The sequence below is a fragment of the Temnothorax curvispinosus genome, unplaced genomic scaffold (genome assembly GCF_003070985.1).
Source record: "Temnothorax curvispinosus isolate PA1 unplaced genomic scaffold, ASM307098v1 QBEX01012806.1, whole genome shotgun sequence".
NCBI lineage: Eukaryota > Metazoa > Arthropoda > Insecta > Hymenoptera > Formicidae > Temnothorax > Temnothorax curvispinosus.
Genome location: NW_020222586.1, coordinates 231,805 through 259,623, shown reverse-complemented (window position 1 = coordinate 259,623; position 27,819 = coordinate 231,805). Strand labels below are relative to the sequence as shown.

Genomic DNA, 27,819 nt, shown 5'->3' with positions numbered 1-27,819 from the left:
ACGTCGTTGTTCTATTTTATGTGACATAAATTACAGTTCGTGCGGTCGCAACCATCGTTATTTTAATAGACCGCGCGCCATTGATCCTACGTGTTTATGCCGGACCTGTCGTAATGCTTTGTGTAGTAAAGTTTTTACTGCGGTCGCGACGAGAGAGAGAGGGAGAGAGAGAGAGAGAGAGAGAGAAAGAAAAAAATGCGTAGCGAGCAGACGCATTAAGCGAAACGAGATACTGCTAACGCAGCTATGAAAAGCATGTAAGTAGTTTGAAATTGTCGATGTTTTGCGTTGTTTAACGTTACACAATGTTGCATATGTAACGTTGTTGTCGCTCGCACTGATTTTACGTAATCCCACATGTCTTCGCTCAATGTATTCAATAAGAACGGATGCACGTAAGGCGGAACGAGTAAAAGAAGTAACATTTTTATTTTCCATCGAAATTGCAAATCGCTCGGTTACTCGTGTCTGATGCATCTAATCACTTAACCGTGGCGTGACAGACACACTTGGCGATTGAATGTAACGAAGAGTATAGAGCTTATAATAAGGATATTTACATGTTTCGAAAACTGTTATCATAGATGACTGACATAAATTTGCGTTCCGGTTTAGTGACATGAAAAAGAAAAGAAAAAAAAGAGAGGCGTGATTGAAAACTTCTGACGCACGCATCGTTAGCTATCGGAAAGATGCATGACTTTGTTGAAACTTTATCTTCGTTTTGCATTAGACGGATTTATTTAAACTCAAAGGTGGCAAAATATCTGATTTTTTCCCCTTAATACTTACTTCGTTGCGACGCAATGCAGACTTTGTATTCGAAATAATCGAGAAAATTTTCTGTAAGAGAAGATCTCTCTTGATTCCCTGTTCTGATCTCAATCACTTTGTCGATGCAAACTCGATAGAATAAAAAAAAAAACTTCCCGACGAAGCTAGAAAGGAGACTATCTCCTAGGCAAAGAAAGGATCTTTTCAGCTAGAAACGAGTATCCCACGATGTGGGACGTCGAGCGGGTATAATATTATAGTTTCGTGCGATATTTATCGACGTGGATGCCACGTGTGTTTTCGCCGTTTTCTACGGAATTCTCGTATTAGGCGCGCAAAACCGACAGTAAGTTAACTATCGGCGATCTTATCGACATCGTCGGACGTGGTGCAAATTTCCACCCCCCCTCGCCCCTCTACCCTCTTGCGCGAGGTGCAACAGGTCGTTTCGGCTACGCTTTAGCCTGCCACGGGCAGCTCTTCCGCGCGGATTTGCATATCTCCCCCCGTGTCGTATCTCTCCTTCTTCTAATCTCTTTTAAGTAAATTAGCGTGTCTGTACCTTACCAATATGCATGCGCTGCGAAACGTTTACGATTATGATCGCAAATGCGAATGTATGTCTTGTATTTTATCACATTGTACCTTGAACTTCTTTGAGAGATTCTCTTGGCAAGCAGACAGCTGTCCAACTGCAATGTCGGCTTGGCGCGGAATGTTAATGACTTTTTAATCAATTTTCGTAAATTTTATCCCGTATTAAGTATGTCATAAATTTTATCCTGTATTAATTAATCCCTGATAGACTAAAAGAAAGCGAGTGTCAGGTATCATGAGATATAAAAAGCTAATCATTTTATATATGTCACTTGAACTAATCATATATAGTGGTACACGTGCTGCTTCAATATATGTAGAACAAACTTTACAAAAATCTATTAATTAGAAATTCATTAACATTTTGTCATTGACGTAACATAAATTACGCAATGCAAATCGTTATGTTGCCGAAGTAAAATATTACAGCGCACAGTGCTTTAACATTATCGTTAATCGCACCCGAATCGGCGGCGCGACGCGAAGGAATGTCCGGCTTATCGAGTACGAGGGAATATGACTCAATAAAACGAAGGGACTCGCAGACCGCACGCCGCAGATTGCCGCTAAGGGAGCTCGCTCAGATGGGAGATCCAGATTGGCGGTGCGCGAGTAAACGAGAACGAGAACGAGCGGGTAACGTGACTCGCGCGAATTGTGCGTGATGAACGGAACTGCCTGACGACTTCACCGTGTCGGTCGCGAATCAATAGATAGCCGATCAAAAGCTGTGCAATTGACGCGCGATGGCGCAGCAAGAAGATCGGTCGGGAAAATGCGCTTAATTACATGGCTGAATAATTACATCTTTTATTTCTTGCCAGCAGCACGTGCTGGCGTATATGATTATGCTCGAATCTGTCCGATTTTGTTGATTGATTCAGTAAAATTTTTATTGGCAACGCCAATTCATAAAGTTCTAAAAAAAGAGATGAAAGAAACTGATGCTGTCAAACGAGAGAATTTTTGTTAAACTTCTCCTCTCACACATTGAATATCTTATCCGTCCTTACTACGAATAAGAAATAACATTCTTTTAAAGCTACAAAGTGCAAGAAGTTAACGTGGATTGTAAAAACTGCTCTTGATATTTAATAATATTATAAATAAAGTTAAGAAGAAATGCACTGATCGCGCTTGGCGCAACCTGATTTCTCTATTTTCGCTTGTAAGTAAATATTCTTCCATAACGAGTTCTCATCGAACGATCGTTCGACTCGTCGGGGCGATGGTCGTAGAAATTTGCTTGCCGTTCCGAAGCAGGGCCAGTGCGGCGATAGAACAGCCTTATTCGTCTCTGAGCTCTGTTACAACGATAGCCAATATGATGCGCTCCATCTCGGCCTTCGAGACCGCAAATCACGTTCCATTATACGTGCTGATAATCGAACCTGCGAGAAGGATTTCGGGAATTCTCTTCCGCGTACTACGAGATCGTCGTGTTCCGATATACCCCTTGCGGTTTCTCATACCGGTTAAAACTTCGCAACGAGTCGGCTGCGGTCGACGTATACAGGCGTATAACGCGTCTAAAATACGCATTCCTCGACCCCCGTGTACGTTATACTGATGTAACTCTGAATTACACGTTGCCCTAGCCTTCTAAAATTTTGCACTATACGTTATATTACCGGAGATCAACCGATTAACGACGCGGAGATCCTCCGGACGTAAAACGTAACTGTACAATTATATTAAACACAAAATCAAATCAAACTATCAAATACAAAATTAAGTAAATGGCCAAATTAAATATGAATAATTATAATAAATATCTAACGGTAATTTTATATACGTAATTAAGTAATCTCAATGATGATCAATTTAGAATATTTCAATCTAGGATAATCTCGTTTTTTATAAGGATAATAGAAGTCCGAAATTAGATACTTTGCCCGTTTTATTATTATTTTATGTTTATTTTTACTGTTGAATGTTTACCTAAAGTATGCCATTACCTACTTTTCGGATATACTATTTGGAGCCGCAGTAAATGTCTCGTCTCTTTTATTTTTACAACCTTTAAGAGACTCGCTTATACCTCTTTGAGCATGAGAGCTCAAGTTGTGTCACCGCGACGATCGGGCGCGAATTTACGTATGAATTACGCAGCCATAGGCGACAGATATACGTACGAACATGAGTATACTACACACCTACGTGCGTCGCGCACAATTTCCCACACTTTCGCCTTTTACTCTGTAAGCGTCTTTGACAACATTCCCCGTACGCACGCATCGGTATTCTTTCAGTTGAAGAATGAGGTTCTTCTAATTAGACGAATCGTTGCGTATAGCAATTGTCACGTTAACAGGAATTATATTTATTTATTTCGAAATATATCACTTTTTTTGCGCGTGTTATGACAGTTTTCTCACTTTACTCTATACGCAAATATATAATTAGAATAACGCAAAAACCGCGAAGCACATGTATATCCAATCATCTTTTTTTCACAGATCGGCTAGCAGACTCTAAGGTATAGGAATCGGCGTTGCAACAGTGATTTGCAAACAGAGAATTGACGTAAGCAGAACGAGAAATAAGAAAATACACTCTAGAATCCATTAACCTGATTTATTGGTTCACTATATATCGGTCAGAGTTCATTCTTTTTATCTCAAGCAATTATTATCACTTTACGCGATATGGACGGGAATATTAAACACGAAAGATATATTGGTTCTTGCGACGGATAAGGACGATAAAATATAAATAACTGTGACTCTCCATCGCGCAGCCATGCATGCGACTTAATTAAATTAGAAATCATCTGTTTTTTTTTGTTTTTTTTTTCCAAATCAATTAACGTTGCAAATTTTCAATGTATAAATTGTAAAAAAATAATGTAACGAAAAAAGCGACTGTTTTTCTCTTTGATCGAATATAATGTGAATTGTTCTTAATGCACGTAGCGAAATCGATACTTAATCTATCTGTTTTTTTTGTCACACGCGATAGATCATGAATTAGAGCAAATGAACTGTAAACACTACCGCCGCTGTATTGTTCATAGAACATTGCGCATTGGTCTTACGTGTAAACCTAAAACACGAGACTCTCGCGTCGAGTTGATGTACCGCGCGCTAGATCGCGTAAAAAGAATATCGCGAGCGATGTCGTTAGTTCATTACTATCGTTGAGAAATCTTCCCTGTCATTAAAGCGCGATAGAGGCCCAGGTACCAATTAAGAAACGGTATCGCCGCAAAGCTGTCGCAAATTTATATGTTTACGGTTACATTACGCGTGATTTTCGATCGCTTAATAACAGCGATCGTCCTAATCTCCCGGCAGGCTCGCACACGAAATTATCCGTATATGCAAATGGTAATTATACGCGTATTTGAGGTTCTTCCTCGGCGCGGTCAACTGAATTATTAATCGGAAAGACGAGATTAACGAGCCACGTCGATGGACGCGATAAATTAGCTTTTTCTCTTTTATTTTTTTATACTTTTTACTCTTTTTAAATTAATACGGAAACGCTTGTATGATGGGAATTCGGGGAATGGTCATTCAGTTTTGCTTTATCGCGGCTGTTATTAATTTTCAATCCGCGAGATACATGCGCTGCGACATCATTAAAACGTGTATCGATAATGTTTAGTTTGTTCGACAGCTAATGATAGGTATCAATCGACAAGTCGACTTACGCGTACTTTATCACAACAATACGACGTTACGACAACAACACGGCCGCCGGCACGACAGATACAACGAAACAATATGATTTATTATCTTGCAACGATCTTGAATTTATACATCGCAAAATGCTAATCGACTCACTGCATCGAGTTTCATATTTACTGGAGATTTAGACACGTCGTATCTTTATTCGAGATATAAATATTCATGTTGCGCAAGATTCACGGTTCGGGCGATATATGAAGTGCCAAATATATTTTTTCCAAATACACGCTTGTGAATAGGATCGAAAAGATTTTAAAAAGATAATTAAAAAGTCGTATGAAAAATTGCTCGAGAAACCAGAGTTAATAACCGCCATAAGTTATCGGGTAATAAAATAGGTGTGTGAATTGCTTCGATGTAAGAAAGTAGCACAATTGGTCAAGGCGTTTGTTCCAGATATGAGAATCTCATTACTATGTATACATATGTAATAAATGAAGACGGAGATTTCTCAAGTTCTCTCATAAGCTAATAACTTCCTTTAAATTTGGTATTTTTTGAAAAGAACAATCCCGACATTTTTTTAAGAATTTTGAACGTGTTTTGATCATTGCATCCTGACAATGTATACCCTCGAATCTCTCTGGGTTCTCTCCAGTCAAGGAGTTACAGTCGCGCGTGGCCGCTCGTCTCACGCCGCGCCTCGGAAAGAAAAGCACGGCCGATGTTTTATGGAAGCCCCGCCGACCATAAATTATAATCAACGTCCGTGCCAACACTCTAACAAACTTCCAGGCGCGTCATTAGGGCGCTGCTGGCGGAGGTGCGGGATGGCGATTGTACGCGCGCATACGCATTTGTTGCGCGCTCGTTATTAAGCGCTCTCTCGCGCAGATGGGATATCCCGTAGGAGTTCCTCCCTCTTTCTCCTCCTCTCTTTCTTTCTCTGATTAGAGAACCGCATGTCCTGTATCCGGTGCAAAGAGCTTACTCTCGTTGTTACTGTCATAACGCGGAAGAACGAAGGCGATGTCTCTAAAGCTGAGTTTACGCGGTTCGCTCTTGGTAATCATCCGAGAGAATCATTCAGAAATGAAAGCGCGATGAATCAGATGGAAAAGGCAAGAATGAAGAAGGTGGTACTGCTTCTCTAGTTTCGTTCTCAGAATTAACACTAAAGAAAGACTAACTAGAACAAAGCAGTCAAAATAATTATTAATTAAAAAAAAAATACTTAAATTTATGACGGTGCATTTTCTCAAATTTTCCGTGACTTATGTTGCAATATTTAAATTATTAAGTTGATTACTTTACTTTTTCCCATCATTCTTTTTTCAATTTATAATATTCAATATATGTATTTCAATATATGTAATTCAATATATGTATTTACTTCAAGTAATCAAACACACATCAATACTTAAACAATAGAAATTAATCATCGGTAGTTCTAGTGTTAATCATTATAATCGAAAGCTGAATGCAAAGACAATTAACAAATAAGATTTACTCTTTAATGAATTAAATATAAGTAAAATACTATATAACGCAGACAAAAATAAAGACTCTCGAATTAAACGTTCGCGCTAAATGTGAGATACAGATGATGGATCCTTAAAGTTTATTTTCTTGTAGTACTTTGTTTGCAGGGTTGTTCGGTCTTGCGAGGCTTTGGGATCGGTGCCGCGTGTCTAAACAAAAATCCATTCAGCCGTTTAAATGACTCATTCAGGACGATCATCAAGCGTAGACCGTGTAAATTCGCCTTGATGCTCGCACGTTATTCCGAAGAGATGATTTCATCACTATGCCCTACGAGACAAGTGGGCGTCGCGAGGAATGTAATTCTTCGGAGTCACGGCGGAGGAGGGAGGTAAAAGCAACGACGTGAGTGTGCGAAGAGGTAACCTTCTGCAAATTACGGCGGCAGTAAATCGGAAAGCGTTACATTTATCGCTCGCGATAAATCGCTGGGAAAACGCGTGATTACGGTTACAATCGCTAATGCGTCGTCCGCCCGTCATCGATTCTAATTAGTAATTTAAAGAATCCCGCGAAAACACAACACACAACACATATGTTTTATTTATATAATCTAACTGAGCTAAATAAATTAAAAGTGTGATTTCTATTAATTTGCAATGAAAAATACATTAATAATATAACTAAATGGATAATGATATTAATTTAATATTAAGATACTTTTTGCATTTCAAGTGACTCTGTCAATATTTAAAAACTTTTTATACTTTCGCAAATATGTCATAACGCATACAAATGTTCAATAAAATCTCGTTTTTTATAATTTGAAAAATATTCACATTACTGCGTCTCTTAAATTATCAAGCTATTACAAATTAAATAATGTTCTTCCATTAAACTGTTACTACAAAAAAAATTAATCTTAAATTCATCGAAGGATGCATTTTACAATATCTTCATATTTTTTCTTTGAAATATATAACAAGTTAATTGACAAAAGTATGTTCTGCCACATAAACGTTTCCAATATTCTTTTTGCAAAAATGTTACCGATATCTCTAGCTTATCGTTACACGGATATTAATGCATGGAATGTACAAATTGCGTATAAATATTGCGACCGTATTGTGGCACTAGGATACCTTACCTATGAAGCTTTTCGTCTGATTGTACGTTTTTGCCGTTCGTACCGGATATGATCAATGTTGCTAATGAGGAAAACGATTACCGGTGAAGAAAAAGGACACATCCACCATTACCGTGTAGGAAAGAGGTTTTACGTTCGCGTTATTTCACAGAGATGATTTCATCAGGGCGCTTTATGGGACGAGCGTATGCTGTACCTGCTCTAAGATGTAATAGACTTTATGAGGATGTTGTGTAGTTCACAAGCAACCTTAATACTGCTTTGCCTGACAAACGTAATGTCTGTCAACTTACAATATATAGGTAATAGGAAGTAATTTGCACCGGTCACTATTTTAAACATATACAAGCTGTTCTGGAAAAGTGCGCTTTCTCTTAAGCGCAGCGATTCGTGTTTAACGATTTAAACGCAATTTTTCTGTGGTCAAGAAATCTCGTTTGGACGGCGTTCTTATAACGTAATATCTATTAAATTATTATTCGGATCAGTGTACCGTTAAAAGTTAAGGTCAAGATGAAGTTAAATGAAGATTCAAATATATCTCAGCCTTTTTTTACGAATAAAATTCTAATTCCATTTCAAGTGAAAGAATCTTCATTTTGACCACATTAGTAAAAGCGGCAGTTTGTAAATAAAATTCGTATGTAAAGTAACGTTGAAAACTTGAAAATCAGGAATAGAAACGATCATGTATAATGTATGTATATATACCCGCGATCATATCTATCTGCTTAGCAAAGTCATTAATCATAGCAATATATTAATATTTAATTATTACTAGACTATTAAGTCTGTAACACATATTATGTTTTAGATTTATCGGTTCCTAACGTTACATGTTTTTTAAATGAATTTTTTAATTAGTTTGTTTGTTAGGACTTTTGGAATAAATGAGAGCACTCACCTTCCACTAAAGATGTTAAGAGCGTGACGTTGGCGGCCTTCCTTCTACCGGCTGGCAGATTCAAACCAATTTTTTCCAGCTTTTCCCTAAGCAGACGCCCGCCGTTTTTGGATTTCGCCCTGCAAAATATATTTTTGCATGAAACCGTTCATATTTTGCTAACAATGTCAATGTCATTTAAATAGCATCATTTTATCGATGAAAAATTCATGGCATTATTACAAGCATAAATTGCAAGTGTCATCTAAATATTTCGACTCTCATGTGTTTGTGTATAATTTTTTCAAATATTTGTACAATTATCTTTTGTATTTTCCCATTACTTGGAAGAATAATTATACATATTGCATTTACATTTCACGTAATTAACATTTGATGTAAATCGTAGAACTCGGCCAAAAGTTAAAGCTCTCGTGTAGTGACATCGTAGCCCAAACCGACACGATTACGTCAGCGAGACGATTATTAATTTGATTTATTCTCGTGCGTGAATTTTACGTATATACCGCGAAACAAGAGATTCATCGGTCCATCGTCATATTTATCGATCAATTATTTCTCTACCGTTCTCCACCAAATACTTGTTCAGACACACGGCGAACGCCCACGTCTCGACTCGTGATCGTTCCGGCGCGTGAGAATTTCGAAACGGAACTCCTCCATTAATCATTTCGCCGTGATCTCGAAAAAGATGAAATCGTGGCGCGACGAGAGGGAACAGCGGCAACGAGAGGGAAATACGGTAGGATTAGCATAATCCGCGGACTACGTGTGTCATCGGCGATTGAGCAAGCTCGACGCGCGCTCGAGGATGCGCTCGTACCGTTCATGCACGTGCGTTTTGCGGAATAAGATCGAGCCTGAAAGAAAGAAGCACTGTGTTCTTCGCACAGAGTGTGCTATTCAAGCAAAAGCGTGAGCACATCAGGCGAATAGAATTTTTATCAATACTTTTATGGTCTCCTCCGACACATGTATCTGGGTTAATCATTGGGCGACGTAGCGACCCGTGTGCGATCGTAAAGCTGAAACGTTTATGTTTCACGATTAATTAAAGAAGTAAAGACTTTTTCGCTGTAATCGTGATTTCGATTAATTAGACGCGCCGTTCATTCGTTGTTTCAAAGAGCGTTTGATGACGATTAACATTAATTGTAAGGCTAAAATCGTGATTCAAGTTACAAATGAGAAGTATTGGCAAATTTCTATGTTAAATACCTTTAGAAAGTTTCATTAGCTAAATAAATAGCTCTTTATTAAAGGATACAAGGACAATGTGTACGTCCTTTCGATATTGAATAACGCAAGTAGTTTGATTAATATCGTATCGAATAAATACATATTTTTATATAAATTTTATAAAGAATAAATAACTTTTATTAATTAAATATATGCTTCTATACTAAAAATTTCAATCGTCCTCTTTTTCTTCATACTGAGTTGTGTATCGGATGTGTCTCACGTGTTCTTTCAGACGAAGTCTATCGAGACATCATCAAGAATTGCGTTTTAATCCTTTTACAAACCGGACAGCGACTTTGTGTCGTTAATCCACCGGCGAAGTAAGAAGCTGCGAAGTAAATTTTTTTTCGTGGAACATCAACGGGAACGCGATAGTAGCAGGGACTTTTTTCTTAACACACCCTGTCCATCCATCATCTTGGCCTGTTATAACGGTAACGCGTATCGCCTACCTTTGTTCGGTTCGGCTGCCCGGTCCGCCCGGTAATCTTTCGTCTCGCTCGGCAATTAATACATTTTACCGCTACAGGTTTTTAATATCGGCTCCACCAGTCCTCCGAATTTACGTTCTACATTTCGCTCGTTTTATTTTCTCTGAATCGCACTCTGCCGTGTTATTATTTGGCGATATTGTATAGGTACATTTTCGAATAGAATTGAAAAGAGAGCGATTAATTATCTATATATTAATTACCTCTGCGACTAAGATCGTATTTTTATGTACTTTTTATCTGAAAGATGTGGGAACGCATAAAAGTTTAGCATCCATGTTTTAAGAGTACGTTGTAATATATATTACAGAACATATAAATCGTCACATTGTATTCTTTTATTTATTTGTTAAATGTGGGTAAAGCTTTGTAATATGTTAAAACATCTTAATAATTGTTAAAAATTTAATTAATTTAAATTATATTATTAACGGTCATTCGAACAAACGTCATGTTTCATAATTTTTCTCCTTCTAATTTATATCATCACATTACAATAAAAAACTCAAGATTGGATATTAAACTGCCAGAACTGCTGAAAGTTTCCAACATGCGCTCTAGTTTCCGCCTATAGTTCCGTTCGTCGCAATTTATATAAAGTAATTCATACCTCATAATCAAACTATATACATAAATCGATGCACGCAGATTTCAAAATTGGTTTCAAACGACATGATAATCGTCATTGATTACATACGATCGAGCAGACACGGGCTGATTCCGCATGTTCCGACGCAGAGCGGAAGAATTTCGACGAATCAGACGAATGTAATTGACCGCGGTCGTGTGACCGGATCGAATTCTCGATACTTAACGATCGCTGTCGTTCCTCGGTACGTGACGGAAACGATGCTGCGACTCATTACCGGAGATTTGTCCCGAGAAGAATCCTCGTCCCATTCAAACGCATCGTTCTCCTTTACGTGAGGGTTTCCGCGAGAGATTCGCAACCCTCGGCGTCCTCGGCGACTCCACCGATAGGAAGATCTTGAATGGTGGGATCCCTTGCTCCCTCTGATTGCTCGAGACGTCCTCGAACGCCTAGCATCGTTAATCGTCTACTGACGCCACGCGACGTCAGAAAACCAAAGGACTTGATGATCAAGGATCATTCAAATATCCTCCGTCGTTCGTTTCGCGAGAATAAAGCGGACGGTAAAGAATAACGCATTCATATATGCGAGCGGAATGTTGCACGTAATTTACTGAAATATTCAAGGTTTCCAATACTTCCTTGCTGATTTCATATTTAATATATTAAAATGAACATTTAAACAATATATATTTAAAAATATATCTATTTTTTTCGTTAATATTATATCGTTACGTTATTAACTTTCTAGAACTCTTCATTAACTTAAAATTAACATAGATTATATGTCATATGTCTCTCATAGATTTGGAATAACGAATAGTAAAAATTAATATTAATAGTAAAATACTATAATAATTATATTATTTTTTAGATTTTTCTCTTTTTCTATCATGAAAACCAAATAATTAAACTTTGCTTTATAATTTATAAATAGCTCGAATTACGCTAAGATAATATCTGAATAGAACATTCTGACGTGATTCAAAAAACTGTTTTGTACTTCTTTTTATCGACGCCTTTTAGTCAATCGAGGAAGTGATACTGAAATGTTGCTCGCGCAAATAAATTAGATCGACAAATTGATTGATCGACCGACGCTGTATTTCTACGATTAACAGATTTAATGAGAGTCGCGCCGAGAGAATATGCGATAGATTCTCTACGCCATCATTAGTTTTTTGTCGCAAAAGTGAAACTTAACTACTATATTAGCATGACTATAGCTCATAATAATCAATGTACGCATAATGTCTTTTTTAATCTGAATACATTGCAGTAAAGAAAAACAGACAAATAAATTCTAGATCAATAGAACTTTTGTCCTACGGCGGAAGTCAGCCTTGTTCTCAAGCTTGAGCGACCTTGTGCGCGTGATTTTCAGACTTCCAAGCAGATGGTGATCAATCGTGGAAGTCTGTCCGACAGTAATTTACAGAGCAGGTGAGAGTTTTGCTAATCTCAGGTAAATTTCAGATTCGCGATAGAGCGCCCAAAGGCTGTTTCGCGTCGAAGTTTGAAAGTCGAACGTCCCAGGATATATTAAACACGGAAAAATTACGAAAGAATGCATCCAAAGCATATAATGTGCATTTTTTTACTATAATAACTTGCAAAAGATAATACATTTGCAAATTGTGTAAAATTCAATTCTTTTCGTGACCCTCCGTATGTTTTGATATCATCGATTTAGATGTAATATTATTTCGACAAGTTTCTTGCTTTCTTTTTGTCGTAATATAACTCGTATATCCATCTTTGCTTTATATTTACCTGTGTTGCCTATCCCGCCTCGTAACAAAGAAGTCGATTGACAGTGTTATTCGAATCTTTTATATTACTCGATAGCGAGTCCACGATATTCCTAGTAGACGTTACCAATTGGCACCAGGACGCTGGTACCTGATTTGTACAAGTCCGACGCGCGTACGTACAATGAGATAAAATTAAATAGAGCGCACACTTGTGCGCGTGAGAAAGCGTGCGTTGCAAAACACGGAGCTCAGGGCGATCAAAAATCGGTCAGTGTGAAAACAAAAACGGGAGGCACGGACCTTCGACAAAAACGCTCGCGCGTACACACGTGCGTGGCAAGGGCAACGATACGGTGCGATCGATCTTCGCGAGATGATCTCTCGCGGCGTATTGCGAGCGACGATCCTGGACCTCTCATGGACGCGAATCGCCGCGAACGAGACCGAGGACCTAGGTGGGAGAGACAAAAGGGAGGATACGGGGAGAGGAGAGAAAGAGTGAGAATCTGTGGTGGCGAGTCTCGGACCAACGCGCGTGTAATTATCGGTCAGATCGCTATGCGAACGGATGAATTATAACGTCGCGACCGGTGCGAGATGCCGCGCGCTCGCCTCGAGGCGCGCTCGCTCGCACGCCGAGGAATTGACACTCGCAGCCGCACGGGTTATTAATGTCTCATTTGCATCGGCGGTATAGATCGGTCCGCTTTATTAGCGGTCCGCTCCGCGAACAAGAAAGATTTGCCGCGCTCCGTCACTCTGGCGAAACGGTTCGCGGGATATGCGAAATGCGTGGTGTTAGGCAACATTTATTTCGCGAAAGGTGTGCTCTTTCCTTTAAACGTGCATTTTATGACTGATAATGCAGAATTAGCACGGACCCAACGAAGCTTATTAAACAGTTATTCGTAATTTTTTTTAATCGTTAATGATAATTCTAATTATATTTTATACAAATTTCTTGTAGGATATTATTAAAAAAATTATATTATTATTTAATCGGGTATATTCAACGTCTAGCAAATCAAGATGCTGTATAACAAATTTGTTGAGCTTTTTCCGCAAGCTTATTTGCAACATTATGAATTTTCCCGGGAGAATGCGTATTCTCCCGGAAGACCGCAAAGTAATGAAGCGAGGCGCACGCGATTTCGCGATGCCTCAACGGTAATTTCGTAATGCCTGTTGCGAGAGAGGGATCCAGTCCGTGAAAAGTCTTGCAGAGTGCGTGGAAGTGTATCTGGCCGCTTGCACGGCGATTTATCCATGCCTTTGGTGATAAAGCATTGCGCAATGAGCGTTGCTCTAGAGTCTAGCCGGATAAAACGGCGAATCAGATAAAGGCGGGGTGCTCTCGCATGTGAGAGGAGCGTCTATAAATCAGGTGGCTGTCTGTGCCCGCGGTTGGGCACATGAGAGGGCCGGATGAGCTGAACGCGCGCGGGTTTATTAATTAGTCCCGCGGATAAAGCCGTGTAACAGCGTGCGTCTCGCGATCTTTTATACGCGCGCCCGCATTGTCCCGATCGCGCCCCGTGTCAGTTATACCGATTACCTCGAAACGGTGGCCGGAAATGTCGGCGGTAATGTGCAACGCGCCGTGCGTTTCGTATTTCATTTCTTACCGCGCGGCCGCAACAACCGCGGCGGCGAGCCGTAACAGAGCGCGATACATATATCCGGGACCGCGGATTGTTGCGTCTTCAATGCGCCTGTGCGCCTCCGCTCCGTAGGAAGCGGGATGCTGCACCGGTTATCTCGCGTGTCGCCTCGGCGCGCGACGGAATACCTATTCATGAGAAATCGCGATCGAGCCCCACATTTTCATTCCGCGCGCATACGATCGACTTAAAGTATAAGAAGCCCGCAAGCGAACGCGCAAGAGATTCATATCATCATATCGATGCACGTAGACTGGACGCTTCTCATATTTCTTTTAAGTCCGCAAATTTCTTGATATCATATTGACACGGAATTTTCTTTGGTAAAAATGTTAATTTTAGATAGTTTAAATTTTGGTGTTTTTTTCTACAATTTTTACGATTTTTTTAGACAACGGTATCGGCTACCTATGTGGATCTCCATTTTGTGAAAGCCGATTCTCATGGCAACGACATTTAATTTCTCGCGTGTAATGCCAAATTATTCTAACGGTTTGCTTATGGATCGCCGAGAGCCCGAGCGCTCGAAACGTGCGTGATTAAAAACGGATGAATGAACCGCTCCTTCTCTGTCTATCTTTATCGAGAGAACTGTGCTGGGGAAAAAAGTGAAAAGGGACAAGAGAATTATTGCACCCATGCGAATCGACGAATCTCAACTTATCGCGAACGGGGAAACATGACAGGGAAACGCGAGCGATCGATGTATTTATTTTTGCGCGCGAGATTTATTTGTGCGCAATAAAAAATCGCTTTTAAATCGGTCTCTTACCTTCGTAACACGCCACCGAGGAGACTCGCGTTCAAACATTCCGGCGGCGACAGTCGTCTTTGTACCTCCGCTACCGTAACTTTGTACTTGCTGGTGCTGCTTAGTAACGATAATCGTCCTGGGACCGAACAGAATACGTCCGACGGTTGCGCGTTTCCGGACAACATAGCCTTCTCGCTCCTGTCCGAAGGTTTCATATCTGCAAAATTTAAAATGTAACGGTTAGAGTAGCCTTAAGATTCTATCAAGAATATCAAAATATCTATTTGGCATATATCGTACTTTAAGCATAAAACGGACCCTTCGTAAGAAATAAGGAAATAGAAATAAAATAAAATAAGGAACTATATCTATCAACAAGAGGCAAAATGTCAAAATGTGTTAAAAATCTCGGAACGTCAATAAAATAGCAAATAATACGTATAAGATATTTCATACATATATAATTGCGTATAATAAAGAAAAATAAAATATGTACCTTAATACACTTAATTATCTTATTCGCAGTAGACCTTTGGTGTATGTTAATTGAATATGTTGTAAGAATATTAAAATTAGGATCATCAAAGAACTGTCTACGCACAAGATTAATGCGTTGATAAAATTTTAAGACGCGTCAATAAAATAGCAGATGATATGTATGAGATATTTAATGGATATAATTGCTTATAATAAAGAAAGATAAAATTTCGACAAACTACCTTTCGTGTACTACTTAATTATCTTATTTAGTAGATGTTTGGTGTATGCTAATCGAATATATTACGTTCGACATATTGCGCATGGATCGCAAGATCGCTGGAATATCTCGGCAAATGAATGAATACCTTGGCATTACTCATAGCTGAAATACATTGATAGATTTTCAGTTCGCACAGCCGGTGCGACCGTTACGATCTCCTCCCATCGATAAGTTACATCATCGATAAGCAATCGGTGTAATGGCGCGACTTAATAGCTCTAATGAGTCGAGGAAAGATTTACCCGGAGTTATCGGGGGCCCAGCTCAACTTTTTCATCTAACGAGCGTCCAAACGAGTTTTATTAATGGAGTTCGTTATACTTCGGGAATGAGAAATGAATTCCGGCGAGGCGATATCGCGATCGATGTCACGTAGATCTCGCGAAATTTCTCACGATTTATCCCGATATCCCGTTTTCGTTCCCGTCGACAGAACGATAATAATCAGTTTCGTCCAGCGGACGAAGGAATGTAATAATCCAGTTAAGACTGCCGTATAGTCCATTCTCGTAGGTCAAAGTGAGAGATTCGCAACTCGGTGGAGCAAGAAATACCGGAACCAAAGATCCTCCGATCCGAAATTATGTTATACAGCTTCTCTCCCTCCCTTTTTCTCTTCTCTCTCTCTCTCTCTCTCTCTCTCTCTCTCTCTCTCTCTTTCTGTATGTGTTGTATACGTGTATTTACGTGATCGGGGCAATATCTTCGGCGAATATTTTAAATTCGCCCGTACCGTTCCTGTTTTAGCTCCTATGCATCGGCCAGCCCCGCATTATTGCATCGTTGCCCTGGAATGCTTAATATCGTGTCTTGGGGCCCGTACAAAGCGCGTTATTACATGGCAAAGAGATGGTCAACTTATAACTCGCCGGGGCTCTTCATCTTCGCCAACGCACGAGGGATGTATCTTGCGTCAAAATTTTACGTTTCGATACAAGGAAACTGCTGAACGAGAGAGACATTTCATGCGGACGAAATCCTGACCTCGTCTTTTACTAATCAAGAGAAACGCAAATTCCCCGTGATACAAGAACCTCTATTTAAAGGAAAGTTTCCTGCTGCAAATGTACAGGAAACGTAATGCGATATGTAACTTAAATGGCATGACGAAAAGAAAAATACAGTCCTGCCTTGCGAACGGAGAAATTCACCGTGGAATATTTATTGTCTTAATACCAACTATCGCCGCGTTTCGCTTGATACATCGCCGAGGCTTCGACTAAACGCACCGTCATTCAGCGAGTTAATGTCAGCCTGTTATGACAGATACACGAGGACGGCTCTATAAATCTAACCGATAGATATCTCATGGCATTTTTGCCGAGCGTACCATTCTCGTTCCTATCGCTCCTGCGGCGCGACGCGACGCGTTCGTCTCGTTACTCGTCAAAACGTAAAGGGCGATTGCGACGTGCCGAGTTGTACGCCGAGGGCGTACGTCGCCTCGAAAATACAGAGCTTGATATTCAAGCACGGCAAACGTCGAAGTCGTCGTTCAGGTCCTCGCCGCGGCTGCGGCCGTGCCGAGCATCGCGGGCGAGCGAAGGGGAGAAAGTAAACAAGTTGTCCGTATTATCTATGACTGCCGGTATCGATCCCTGTCGATGTCTCGATCCGGCCGGTCAAACGAATAATCAATTTCCGTGCGCACCAAATAGGTCGACTTGTCGAGCTTATAAATTATAACGTTCGAGAGGAAGCCGCGGTGGAAAGATAGAAAGAGAGAGAGAAAAGGAACGGATGCGTAACGGTTCTGGCAGCCGGCGTTGGTCGAACAATTTGGTAACATCGAAATGATGTCGGAGAGAGGAACGGAGAGGAGGGAGGATGGGAAGAAAGGAAGAAACGACGGGTGTCGGCGGGTACACGATCTCCGTGACTCGCGCCGTCAAGCGTGCGTTCCCTCCTCGTTCTTTCCCGGGCCTGATATTAGCGGACACGTTAAGTACGGGTTTTATACGGGTTACATTAAGACAAGTATCGTCCCTTTTTTTTCCTCTCAACGTATACTTTGGCACTTAGGAATATCGGGGGGGACGTTAATATTATCTACTTTTTCCTCCCTTCGCACGATGATATATCTCTTTCTCCCCTTTTTTCACCCGATCGCGCTTGGCTATTCCTACCGGAAGTATTCGCTGTCGACCGACCTCAAGCATTGTTATTTGTGGATGATTTTAATCTTCCTCGTTCAAGATTCGAGTATGCTTTGTACTATATTACTATACCTATATATTCTTGTATCATGGATCGCAGCTGATTGCAACGCGTTGTTTTGCTCGATCCTTGCATAAACAGATTCATCGTAATTCGTAGATGATACTCATTTAAAATTGAACGCAGTTCTGCAATGCGAAACCAACTAAATTTACGCGGAATTTACGAATGGTGGAATAATCCGAAGTATAGCTGCCCTGTTTTCATTGCTGTCGCAATCCGAGACTTGACGTATATCCGCCGAATTTATGGTCGCGTTTAATTGAAATCTTGCAAAATCTATCGCGAAACGCGTAGTTTTCGAAAGACAGTTGTGATTCAGTTCGTCAAGTACCAACGGCGGCACGTACGCGTCGTTAGAGAACATCATTTAGAGAACGCCTAAGTGCTGCGAGCATTTCTAACCGTCCGATGTTGCTATCTCGAACACTTATCTCGATTCTAGTAACGGTTTACGAACGTATTATTAATTTATTTAATGAGAATAGCTCAGGCTTCGCTTATTTTATCCGTCGGGTCGGCATCTATAGTGCAAAGCGTATAATTATTGTGAGCTGCCGTAACCTTTCGCCGTGTGAATTGCAAAACCGTCTCACTCATCGGACGGATGCCACTATCTCTCTATCGCCGCTTAATTACTCACTTCTATGTCGGGTAATTCGATAACCGTGGCAGGAATAAGCGGATTCGTATAAGAACTTGATTCGAGATTCGTCTCCAATAAATCATGATTGATCTCGTTGTCATGCTTACTCTTAATTCTTGCGTAATATATTGATGTAGCATTAACCCTCAATTAGCACACCTCGGTTGGGCCACCTCAAATGCCACACTAGTGCGATTTGAGATTTTGACAACTTTTAACTGTCGTATCTCAGTCATTTTTAATAAAAATTTATGTAAAATTTCCCTGGCAATTGAGTAGTGCACTTTATTTTACGAAAAAGAAATGATTTTTATATGAAAAATTGAAATATATAAGTGCTGAACGAAAAAAAAGTGGTGCGAATTAGCACATGTGTGCTAATTGAGGGTTAAATATAATATATATTGTATATTTATACATTATATGTATATAAGCATATAGTTATATAATATTTATATATTATACAAAACTGAGATATCTTCTCTTTCGTCCCAGGATTTCGGGAACACTGAGAAATAGAATTCCTACAAATGATAATAATTATGAATGTATTCAGCAGCGAACTGTGTCTACGAATGCGCGAGTTATCGAGATAACAATCGCGAGCGTCGTATACACGCTCCGAGATGTGCTCCGCTTCTCTTCGAGCAACAACGCACTCGTGACACGCACTTGAGTCTCTTTCTCATAAAATTGCCGTCGTCGTATTTCAGACCTTTAGATAGTGCTCGGGAAAATAACGCTAGATAATTTGTCAATGCGCTAAGGCTATACGGCTATCGCAGATTCAGCCTGCGAGCGCAGCGCGTCGCGGAACGAAACGTCGTGCGGTTTGTCCCTCGATTAATAATTGCAGATCGGCTCGATAACTCGTATACGAAACGCGCGTTAGGATCTATAATATTCAAGTTTGTTCGCGCATAGTTTGTATATATATCGTTCGCAACCGTTTATACCGTCTGGAGTCTCTCGATTACACAGCAGCCTGAATCACGCGCGACCATGACACAGGAAACACTTTACGTTCTTACGTCTTCGCGTTCTTGCGCGTCTGTTCCGAGAAATATCTCCGAAGAAACCTATGAGAAGAGACTCGGCTCGTAACACGAGCTTTTCTCCTGTCTCGAATCGTGCCCGAAGCATCGAGCGGAATAAGTGAATAAAAATTACTTCGAGTGCATTGGTCTTTTCCGCATTTGTATTGTAAAATGACACAGAATTTTAGATTTCTCCGTTTAGAGAAATATAAAAGATACTGTACTAAAGTGTTGTAACATAATTGAATTTAAATAATTTTATAAATTTTCTTGTATCTTTGAAGAAATGATTGATGATGATTAAAAAATTTCAATTTTTCTCTATCAGACATTATTGAAAATGATATAAAAGATACATAAAATATGCTTAAATTTATAAAAAGATTTATTTATCTGAATAATATTTGTAATAATATGTTTGAAGTAAACAGCAAACCTATGTACATAGATTTCCAACATTAATTTAATAAAATGCTAACTAGGAGAATAAATCTTATTACTTTAACATACGTATATTCACAGATTTACATTCTAAGAAAATGTTGCATTTGCAATTATAGTACTAACGTAGAGTAGTAATTTTGTGAATTATGAGATTACTAAAATAACGTGTGATCCAGTTTGTAACTTTTCGCAGACTAAATTATCGTTCAATGAACGATAAAAGTTGCTATGACTCATTGTACATGCCATTATTAAAAATATCAATCCACGTTAGAATACGGAGCTTATGTTTTCCATTGTATCGCCTAACGCATTCAATTATTACGTAATACAAAAGAATTCGATCGGTATAATTCCTTATTCCTCTGAATGCGTCGAGGTGTTACACATACATCTAGTTAAAATAAAAGTTTTTATAGCGTGCTGAAATTACGAATATTAAGTAATTTTCAATCAAATTTCTGGCATAACTTGATCGTATGTCATTAAAAACAGGTTGCAGACTGATTAAACAACATCATTAGAAAAATTTCTAATAGCTCGATAATAGACGATATTACAATCTTTTTACGTATGGATCTTAAGCACGCTTAGCATCGTTGTCCGTCATCTTTATTACACAGGTAGTTGAGAATATTATGAATTCTGATAACGTCAAGAAAATTGCAACGTGATTTTTATCGGAATGGATAAGGATGAGAGACAATTTCAACGAGCGAGTAAACGGTACCGCTAGAGTAAAGCCTATAGGAATTATTTATAGTCTTAACGAGCGCAACTAGGCGGCGTGTGCAAGACCGCGGTAAGCAAATCTCCATTTGCATAATCGTTTCTATTTAATCCTAATTAGGAGTCGCCTCAAACGCATGTGCGCGCGAGAGGGTTATTGGGAAATGCGGCGCGGCGACTAAAGCTATACGCTTCATCGACGAGCGGCTCGTAAAACCATCGACCGCGCGAGTCGTGAGCCGTGGGCGGCTTAATTAAATTCCACTTCGAAGTCGATAGCGTGGAAAAGTGATAAATCGATGCAGCCGCGCGGATCAGCTGCTCATCTCATCGCCGTCGGCTGCTGAGCAACGGGCCGACAGACAGGTAGTTTGCCGTAAAAGGCGAAGCTGTCGCGCAAGCTAGGCGCTAGCGTTCGAACAACATATTGCAGCTTTACAACCGTCTCTAAGTGCAGTAACATTGTCGAGAGTCAAAGGTGATGACAATAAGCGGCCGCTTAACCATCAAGAGTCTCTCGGCGGCATGAGAGCCGCTCGCCGTTTCTATTTTATGACACGCACGAGTGGGGGATCTTGTTAAATAAGATAAATACGATCCGCAAGGTGAAATCGGTGCGGAAAGGTTTCGTCGTCCGCGTCAGCGCGATAAATGCGCGTCTATTTGTATGACTTGGTTCATCGGGATTGTTGGCTAATCGGCGCTCGTTTCGTTGAAACGAGGTTGAATGGAAACGTCGAGATGGTATATCATTGCGTCAGTAATACATTTCGAGCTGTGCTCGAAAATTCGTCTTAAAAATCATACCGCTTGTCGCGCGAGACCCTTATTAAAATCTCAAATAAAGTTTTTATAAGCAAAAATCTATCTATAGCTGATCCGAAAAATGAGTTCCGATGGGAGAATGATAATTGAGATCTGTAGGTATTCGCTAAAACCGACAATCACGGTAATAAATAAGAGAATCGCTTGTAAAGGGGAGAGGAAACATCGAAGATGAATGTACCGACGCGTCGGCGATCTTGACAAAAGATGCGATACTCGCGAGATTAGATTCGCCGCTCGCTCGCGAACCACGGGGTTCGATCAAAGAAAGATCTCAGTCGGCGGTTAAGTAACGCAAACTTACGTTCCGCACAACGCGTTGCACAACAACGCGCGCCGGCCGGTTTTGATCGCGGCCAGGTATTCCCCGTCATAGAGCCGCGGTTCATAGAATGTCTAACGAGATAGATCATAAACAACAATGGTCTAAGACGATACGAAGGCGGAGATTCGCTCGCCTCGCTCGCCTCGCTCGCTCAGAGAACCCGTCTGTTCTCCGCTCGCATCCACCATTCAGCCGACCGTCGTCGATTTTGCCTTCCCCCTTATCTCGCTATGGGATTTCTTTCGCGTTACAAGGAGTCACAACAACCGCGACTACGCGATAGCCAAGGAAGAAATTAATCGTTCGCGCGCGGGAAAATACACGTCGCCGTTGCAGGAGGAAATGTAGCAACGCAAATGTGAAGCTAAAAGCTATGCCCGGCGACGCGCCGCATTTATTACAGAGACTCCGTGTTATAAATCGTTGTCGCTTTTTCTTCTCGTTCTCTCTCTCTCTCTCTCTCTCTCTCTCTCTCTCTTTATCTTTCCGCCTCATGAAACTCAGTCAGATTCGTAGAAGAGTGACATTAACAAGGCAACATTCTCGACACCGCCACTATGATTGCGACGAACTTTGGATACGTCGCAATCTAGGTGTTTGTGTCCAGCTATTTAACTGCATTGTGCTTGTCTCCGGATGATTTCATTGCGTTTTCACTCCCGTCCTGGTGGACGAGCCGTTATTTCCAGCGCTTGAGGAAAAGTCTGGGCAGGCACGTATATGTGCGACTCGCGTCGTTCGCCGGCACGGTAGCAGCGTTCCGCAGGCGTATCCTCGGCGGCTAATAGCGATTGCAGGTCGGGCCGGTGTAATTTTCATTCCAATGGAAGCGATCGAGAGGAGGCTACCAAGGCGGTTGTGAGGAACACATTGGCCATCAATGTAACAACTGCGACGGTGGCGAAACGCGACAATTTCGCCGTAGGTGGGCATGCACGTGTCCTCTTGGTTTTCTTGGAAAACCGGTGTGGTCGTGAGAACCACATGCAGACATGATAATATGCAGAATCCATGTTCGGTAGAGTGGGGAGTTAAGGAAGTTACCGCGATTGCACATCAAAATTAATAAAAGCTGAGCACAATACCGTCCATTAAAGTCGCATATAGAGTCCATTAGACGTACAGACGTTGCATGGTTATTATCGAGTATGCCATGTAGATAATAGGCAATGATAAATTCATTTTTCTATTTTGAGTTATTAACGTTATTAATAAATACGATGTATTAGATATAATTTCATTGCGTCTTAAAACTTGATAGCTGAATGTTTATGATATTCTCCTGTTTATAATCCTTAAAATAAACTGAGAAAAGATTCCTTCGTTTGTGTCGAAAGATAGTACACTCAAGATACAATTGAATACGTAATAAAATATTCACAAGGCGCATGGTTAGTTAATTCAATTGAGTCGTCTAGGGTGAAGCTGAAGACTGAATACAGTATTTTAATTAAATTCGATAAGAGAGATAATAAGATAATATAGTGTAATGATATGTTAAGGCAAAGTTGTGCTCCAATTTAATCGCTAAGAGAATGAGCGCCGTCGTATGAGCCTTTCATTATAAAATCATGGATTGAAAAAAAAAGAAAAGGAAACGAAAACATCTCTTTCGATCCAGTTACTTTCTCATGTTGCCTAAGTTCGTCCCGTCGACATCTTTCTTCGAACAGAGCGCCGTCTTTCGAGATGCGCGCTCCATTGATCTCTTATGTCGTTCTTTACGAGCCAATTTTTAAGATAAAGGTGGTTCTTGTTATCTGCATAAAGAGCATTAGCGAAAGCAATGTACAAAAGGTAAGTGTATAACATTTAAAAAGACAGCGATAATAATTTAATACGGCGTCGTTCAATCGATGTCGATTTATTACAAGAACGACGATAGTCTTTCTTTCAATTGCCCTTGAAAACTCGGAAACAAGTTTAATAATCACGTTATTAGAAGCGATTATTATTACATTAATAAAAAAAAAGAAAGGAAATCTTACAATAGCGATATTAGAAATTTTTATGGATACAACATGAATAAGGCGTGTGTTCAAGGTCCTTGATGAGACGTATACACCGACATATGTATAATTGCCGGCTCATTATATAGAAAGCTATTTAAATCGAGTTAATAATATTGTCTAACGTAATAACAGCTTATGTAATGTCTTGTATATAAATGTCATTTCTAACTGTTGAAGAAATAACGATATCATTAATATTATCAAATAGCACCTCATTGACTAATTGTAATAAATTCATTATAATAAAGTATTAATGACGGGGAAGTTATTTGCCTCGTGGGTTTTTTTCCCAAATTATTAAAAGAAGAATATGACAAATGAAAAGTATGTCAATTAGAAGATGGACTGACGAAATGCCTCTACAATCAATATACACGCTCGATGATTGAGCAATGACGTAGCTGGAAATGTTCATTTAGATGTACAGATAGCAAATTGATATATGTTCATGACTTGCAGATAGTACGCATTAAAATTGGCGCATGTCACGTGCGACGCCAGGGTTCATTAATATTACATAAAAACGATCATTTCTCTCTCTCTCCCTCCCTCCTCCTTTTCTTTTTTTCGTTAAATTATTAATTGCAATTCTCCATTCCTATAGCAATTGCTCAAGATGCACTTCACATTCATACATTACGTGTAGTGAATCCTCTCTTTAACAATCATGAATAACGATTAGATCTAATGCAAAAATTTATCCAACTGAAAACTAAATATTAATTTAAAATTCTGGGAAACGTTGCCGTGCGTGTCAAAGCAATCGACAGCATTTCTCATATTCTATTATCTATAATCACAAAAACACGTAAAGAAATAAATGATCGCGAAAGAACCTTAATTACGACATTAAAACTTCGTCACGCCTTATTTTATGGATTTTAAATCGTTTACGACAAACATATGTTTTTGCACCTATCAATCATGAGAATAAATTCTCATGACAAAAATGTTACTTTTATCAAGTTCGAGCTTTAAGTTTGAGATTGCTAAGTAAAGGGACGGAAAGCAAAGAAAGAGAGAGAAAGGGAACTCGAACATCGATGGAGGAAGCAGAAGGAAGAAGAAAGCAAGCTGACGACAAACACAAACGAGCTGAAGACAGATAGGCTCGCCGATGCTCGTCGTTAATTCATCCGTGTCGTAAAGTTAGAGAAAAGAAACTCTCGTCGATGCCGGTCTGGCGATTCGCTATTATCCACAGCCGCGGGCTGTTTGGAGAAATCATTTCGTGCACGAGCGATGCAACCGTCCCGCCGCGTCCGTGATTCTAATGAGAGGCACACTCTCGGCGGCGCGCGCACCTATACGTATGATTTATGACGTGATTATATAATATCGATTATTACGACGGTGTATCGATACACTATAAATTGATATAGCATTCACGGAGTACCGACAGGCGATGCGCAATTATTGCATCCGCGTGGATTTTGCAAACAGGTGCAAACAGTGCAATCGCCTGCAAAGTTTCATCTCGTCGAGCATCAAGGCTGGACTGGCAATCTTGTGTACTTTTTAAATAAAAAAAAACTTTTCCTAGATCAATGGATAACGCATGATTTTCGTTCCATTTTGAGCTTTTCAGAGTCGCAGAAAATATCCACGGCTGATCCAAGCTGATTTACACGTTTCGAATCGCGCTGCTTTTGCGCAACTGTCCATTCACAGGCCGCATATACTATCAAAAGGTATACTATGTGATTGACTATTCTACATTCAAATATTAAACGGCATGAATGGAAAGTTTAGCGTGGACCACCGGTGGTCGGCACGGAATGTGTCAAGGGAACATTTCATATTTCATTCTCGACGGTAATAACGATCATCTTGAAATCGCGTGTAACGTTTAGAGATTGCGTGTGTGACGTTACGACAAGCGCTATTTATTACATCGCATTTCGTTCGTAAGCGTTCGTGGTGAACGTATACGACGCTTACGTTGCGTTCCGGGCGCGAAATTAAATCCGGCTTCGGGGACTCGCTGGACTCGCGATCATGATCTACGTCAACTCACGTCGATGCGCGCCACTTAACGTGTCCTGTAGCGACAAAACGACGACTTCGAACAAAGCTCGGAGCGGCAGCACGAGCATCAGCGTGAAACAATTACCGCCACCATACGTGACTGCCACTATGGGAAATATCTCCATCTGCGAATAGCCTTGAGGCCTGGGCCACGCTCAACACGTGCGTCCTGGACACGCACAAAATAATTTCCTGGGCAATCAACGCGCCGGAAACTTAACCAATCGACGCGTACCAAACGACTTCGCTTACTTCTCGACCTTGATTGGTTAGCTGGTGTGACTGGGGTGTGACTTTTCGGCCTTCGTGAAGGGGCTCCGCGCCGAGGGGGTTTCCGCCAGGCAGGGATCCACCTGGCCCCCGGGGCAACTACGAGCAACGTGGCGATCGTTAATTTCATTAGGGATTGATTTTAGGAGTTTAGCTGCCTTTATACAAAGATGGTGGGCGCCCTCCATTCGGGGGGGACCGTGCGCGAAACGGTCCCGCCTGCTGAACAATGTAAGAAAGGCACTCACACCTCTTCGACACTCGAAATTTGGAATCGATCAGCGTACTTCTCCCTCGGCGTTGCGTCGCCGTGATTTAGATTTAAATTAAACTCATTTTCACGAGCGTATGTTTAATAAGAGACATATTTCCGGTAAATGCAAAGAGTGAAGATTATTATCATAATTTGCCAATCTGCCATCGCAAGTAGAATCAATGGGAATAAAGAACGCGATAATCAACATCCGCTGGCTTGCGAGAAGCGGCAAAGTGGAGATATTGAATAGCGCGAATAGAAGAGAACCATTAAAGCCGCACGATTGTGTCGTTGGTTGGCCTTCTTTGAATGATTAATTACTTTTGATTCTTCTCATGTGGCTGTACTGTGTGAATAATAAATTAATCCGTGTAAATTTGTATTGTAGAACACGTGTTGTCTTAAGTAAATTAGCTAATACGTAATGAAAAGATCTGTATACCTTCGAATACATACCCCTATATATTACAAGTAATAATTTTTAAATTATAATAGAAGTACATAATTTCTTTTTTTACAACTTGTTAGTCTTGGTCTTTCTCTTTGGAACTACACAGCTGTACGGTTCGCGAAATCCTTTTCTTCTCGAAAACAGATATCGGTTTTCGAATTGTTTTCGGCCACAAAATTGCACGCGCAATCGATCGCTTTTCAAGGTATGTAATTAAACGTACGTAAATAAAACGATGGATTCGCAGATCGAAAATTCGTTGTCAATTGCTTCAACTGGTATATACAGCTATACGATAGAAATTTCGTAGAGCGTCGTCGCTAGCGAAAGAATCCGTTCGTCCTCGATACTTCGTAGTGGAGCTAAACTGGAGCACGTCGTCGTCGAGTGACGGAGCCAAGGTAAGCCGCGATAATTGTATAACCGGCTTCCGAGAAGCGAAACGCGCTTAGATATATGTCTTGGATATATATATACTATATTTTATATATTGTCGTTATTACAATTACCGTTTCGGAACAAAATACGCGACTGATTGTGAGAGCAAATGTAAGACATTTACATCCTGTCACCTATATAGACAATTATTATAAATATGTTTTTAGATAAATCCGATCCAACAGAAACATCGAAGATATTTTCAATTGAGTCAAAGTCAAAAGAAGTAACAAATTACAACGTTACCCTTCGATATAAATCGTTAGACAAGAATCGCAATCCAAATGTATGTTTAATATAATATTCAATTTAGATGTTTAAATAACATTGTATCCGATTCATGTTGCATCT

At 40.2% G+C, this 27,819-nt stretch overlaps 1 protein-coding gene across 7 annotated transcripts in view; it reads right to left on the bottom strand.

The window, feature by feature from the left end:
* The window catches only part of LOC112462820 (transcription factor AP-2-epsilon), a 205,763-nt gene that overhangs the window by 7,982 nt on the left and 169,962 nt on the right, over positions 1-27,819 (bottom strand). For all 7 annotated transcript variants that reach the window (XM_025028859.1, XM_025028861.1, XM_025028860.1 and 4 more), the window contains 2 exons: positions 15,049-15,247; positions 8,537-8,655 (listed from right to left, as the gene is read on the bottom strand). In XM_025028859.1, coding sequence (XP_024884627.1) covers positions 8,537-8,655; positions 15,049-15,247 — 318 coding nt within the window. The remainder of the gene's footprint in view (positions 1-8,536; positions 8,656-15,048; positions 15,248-27,819) is intronic.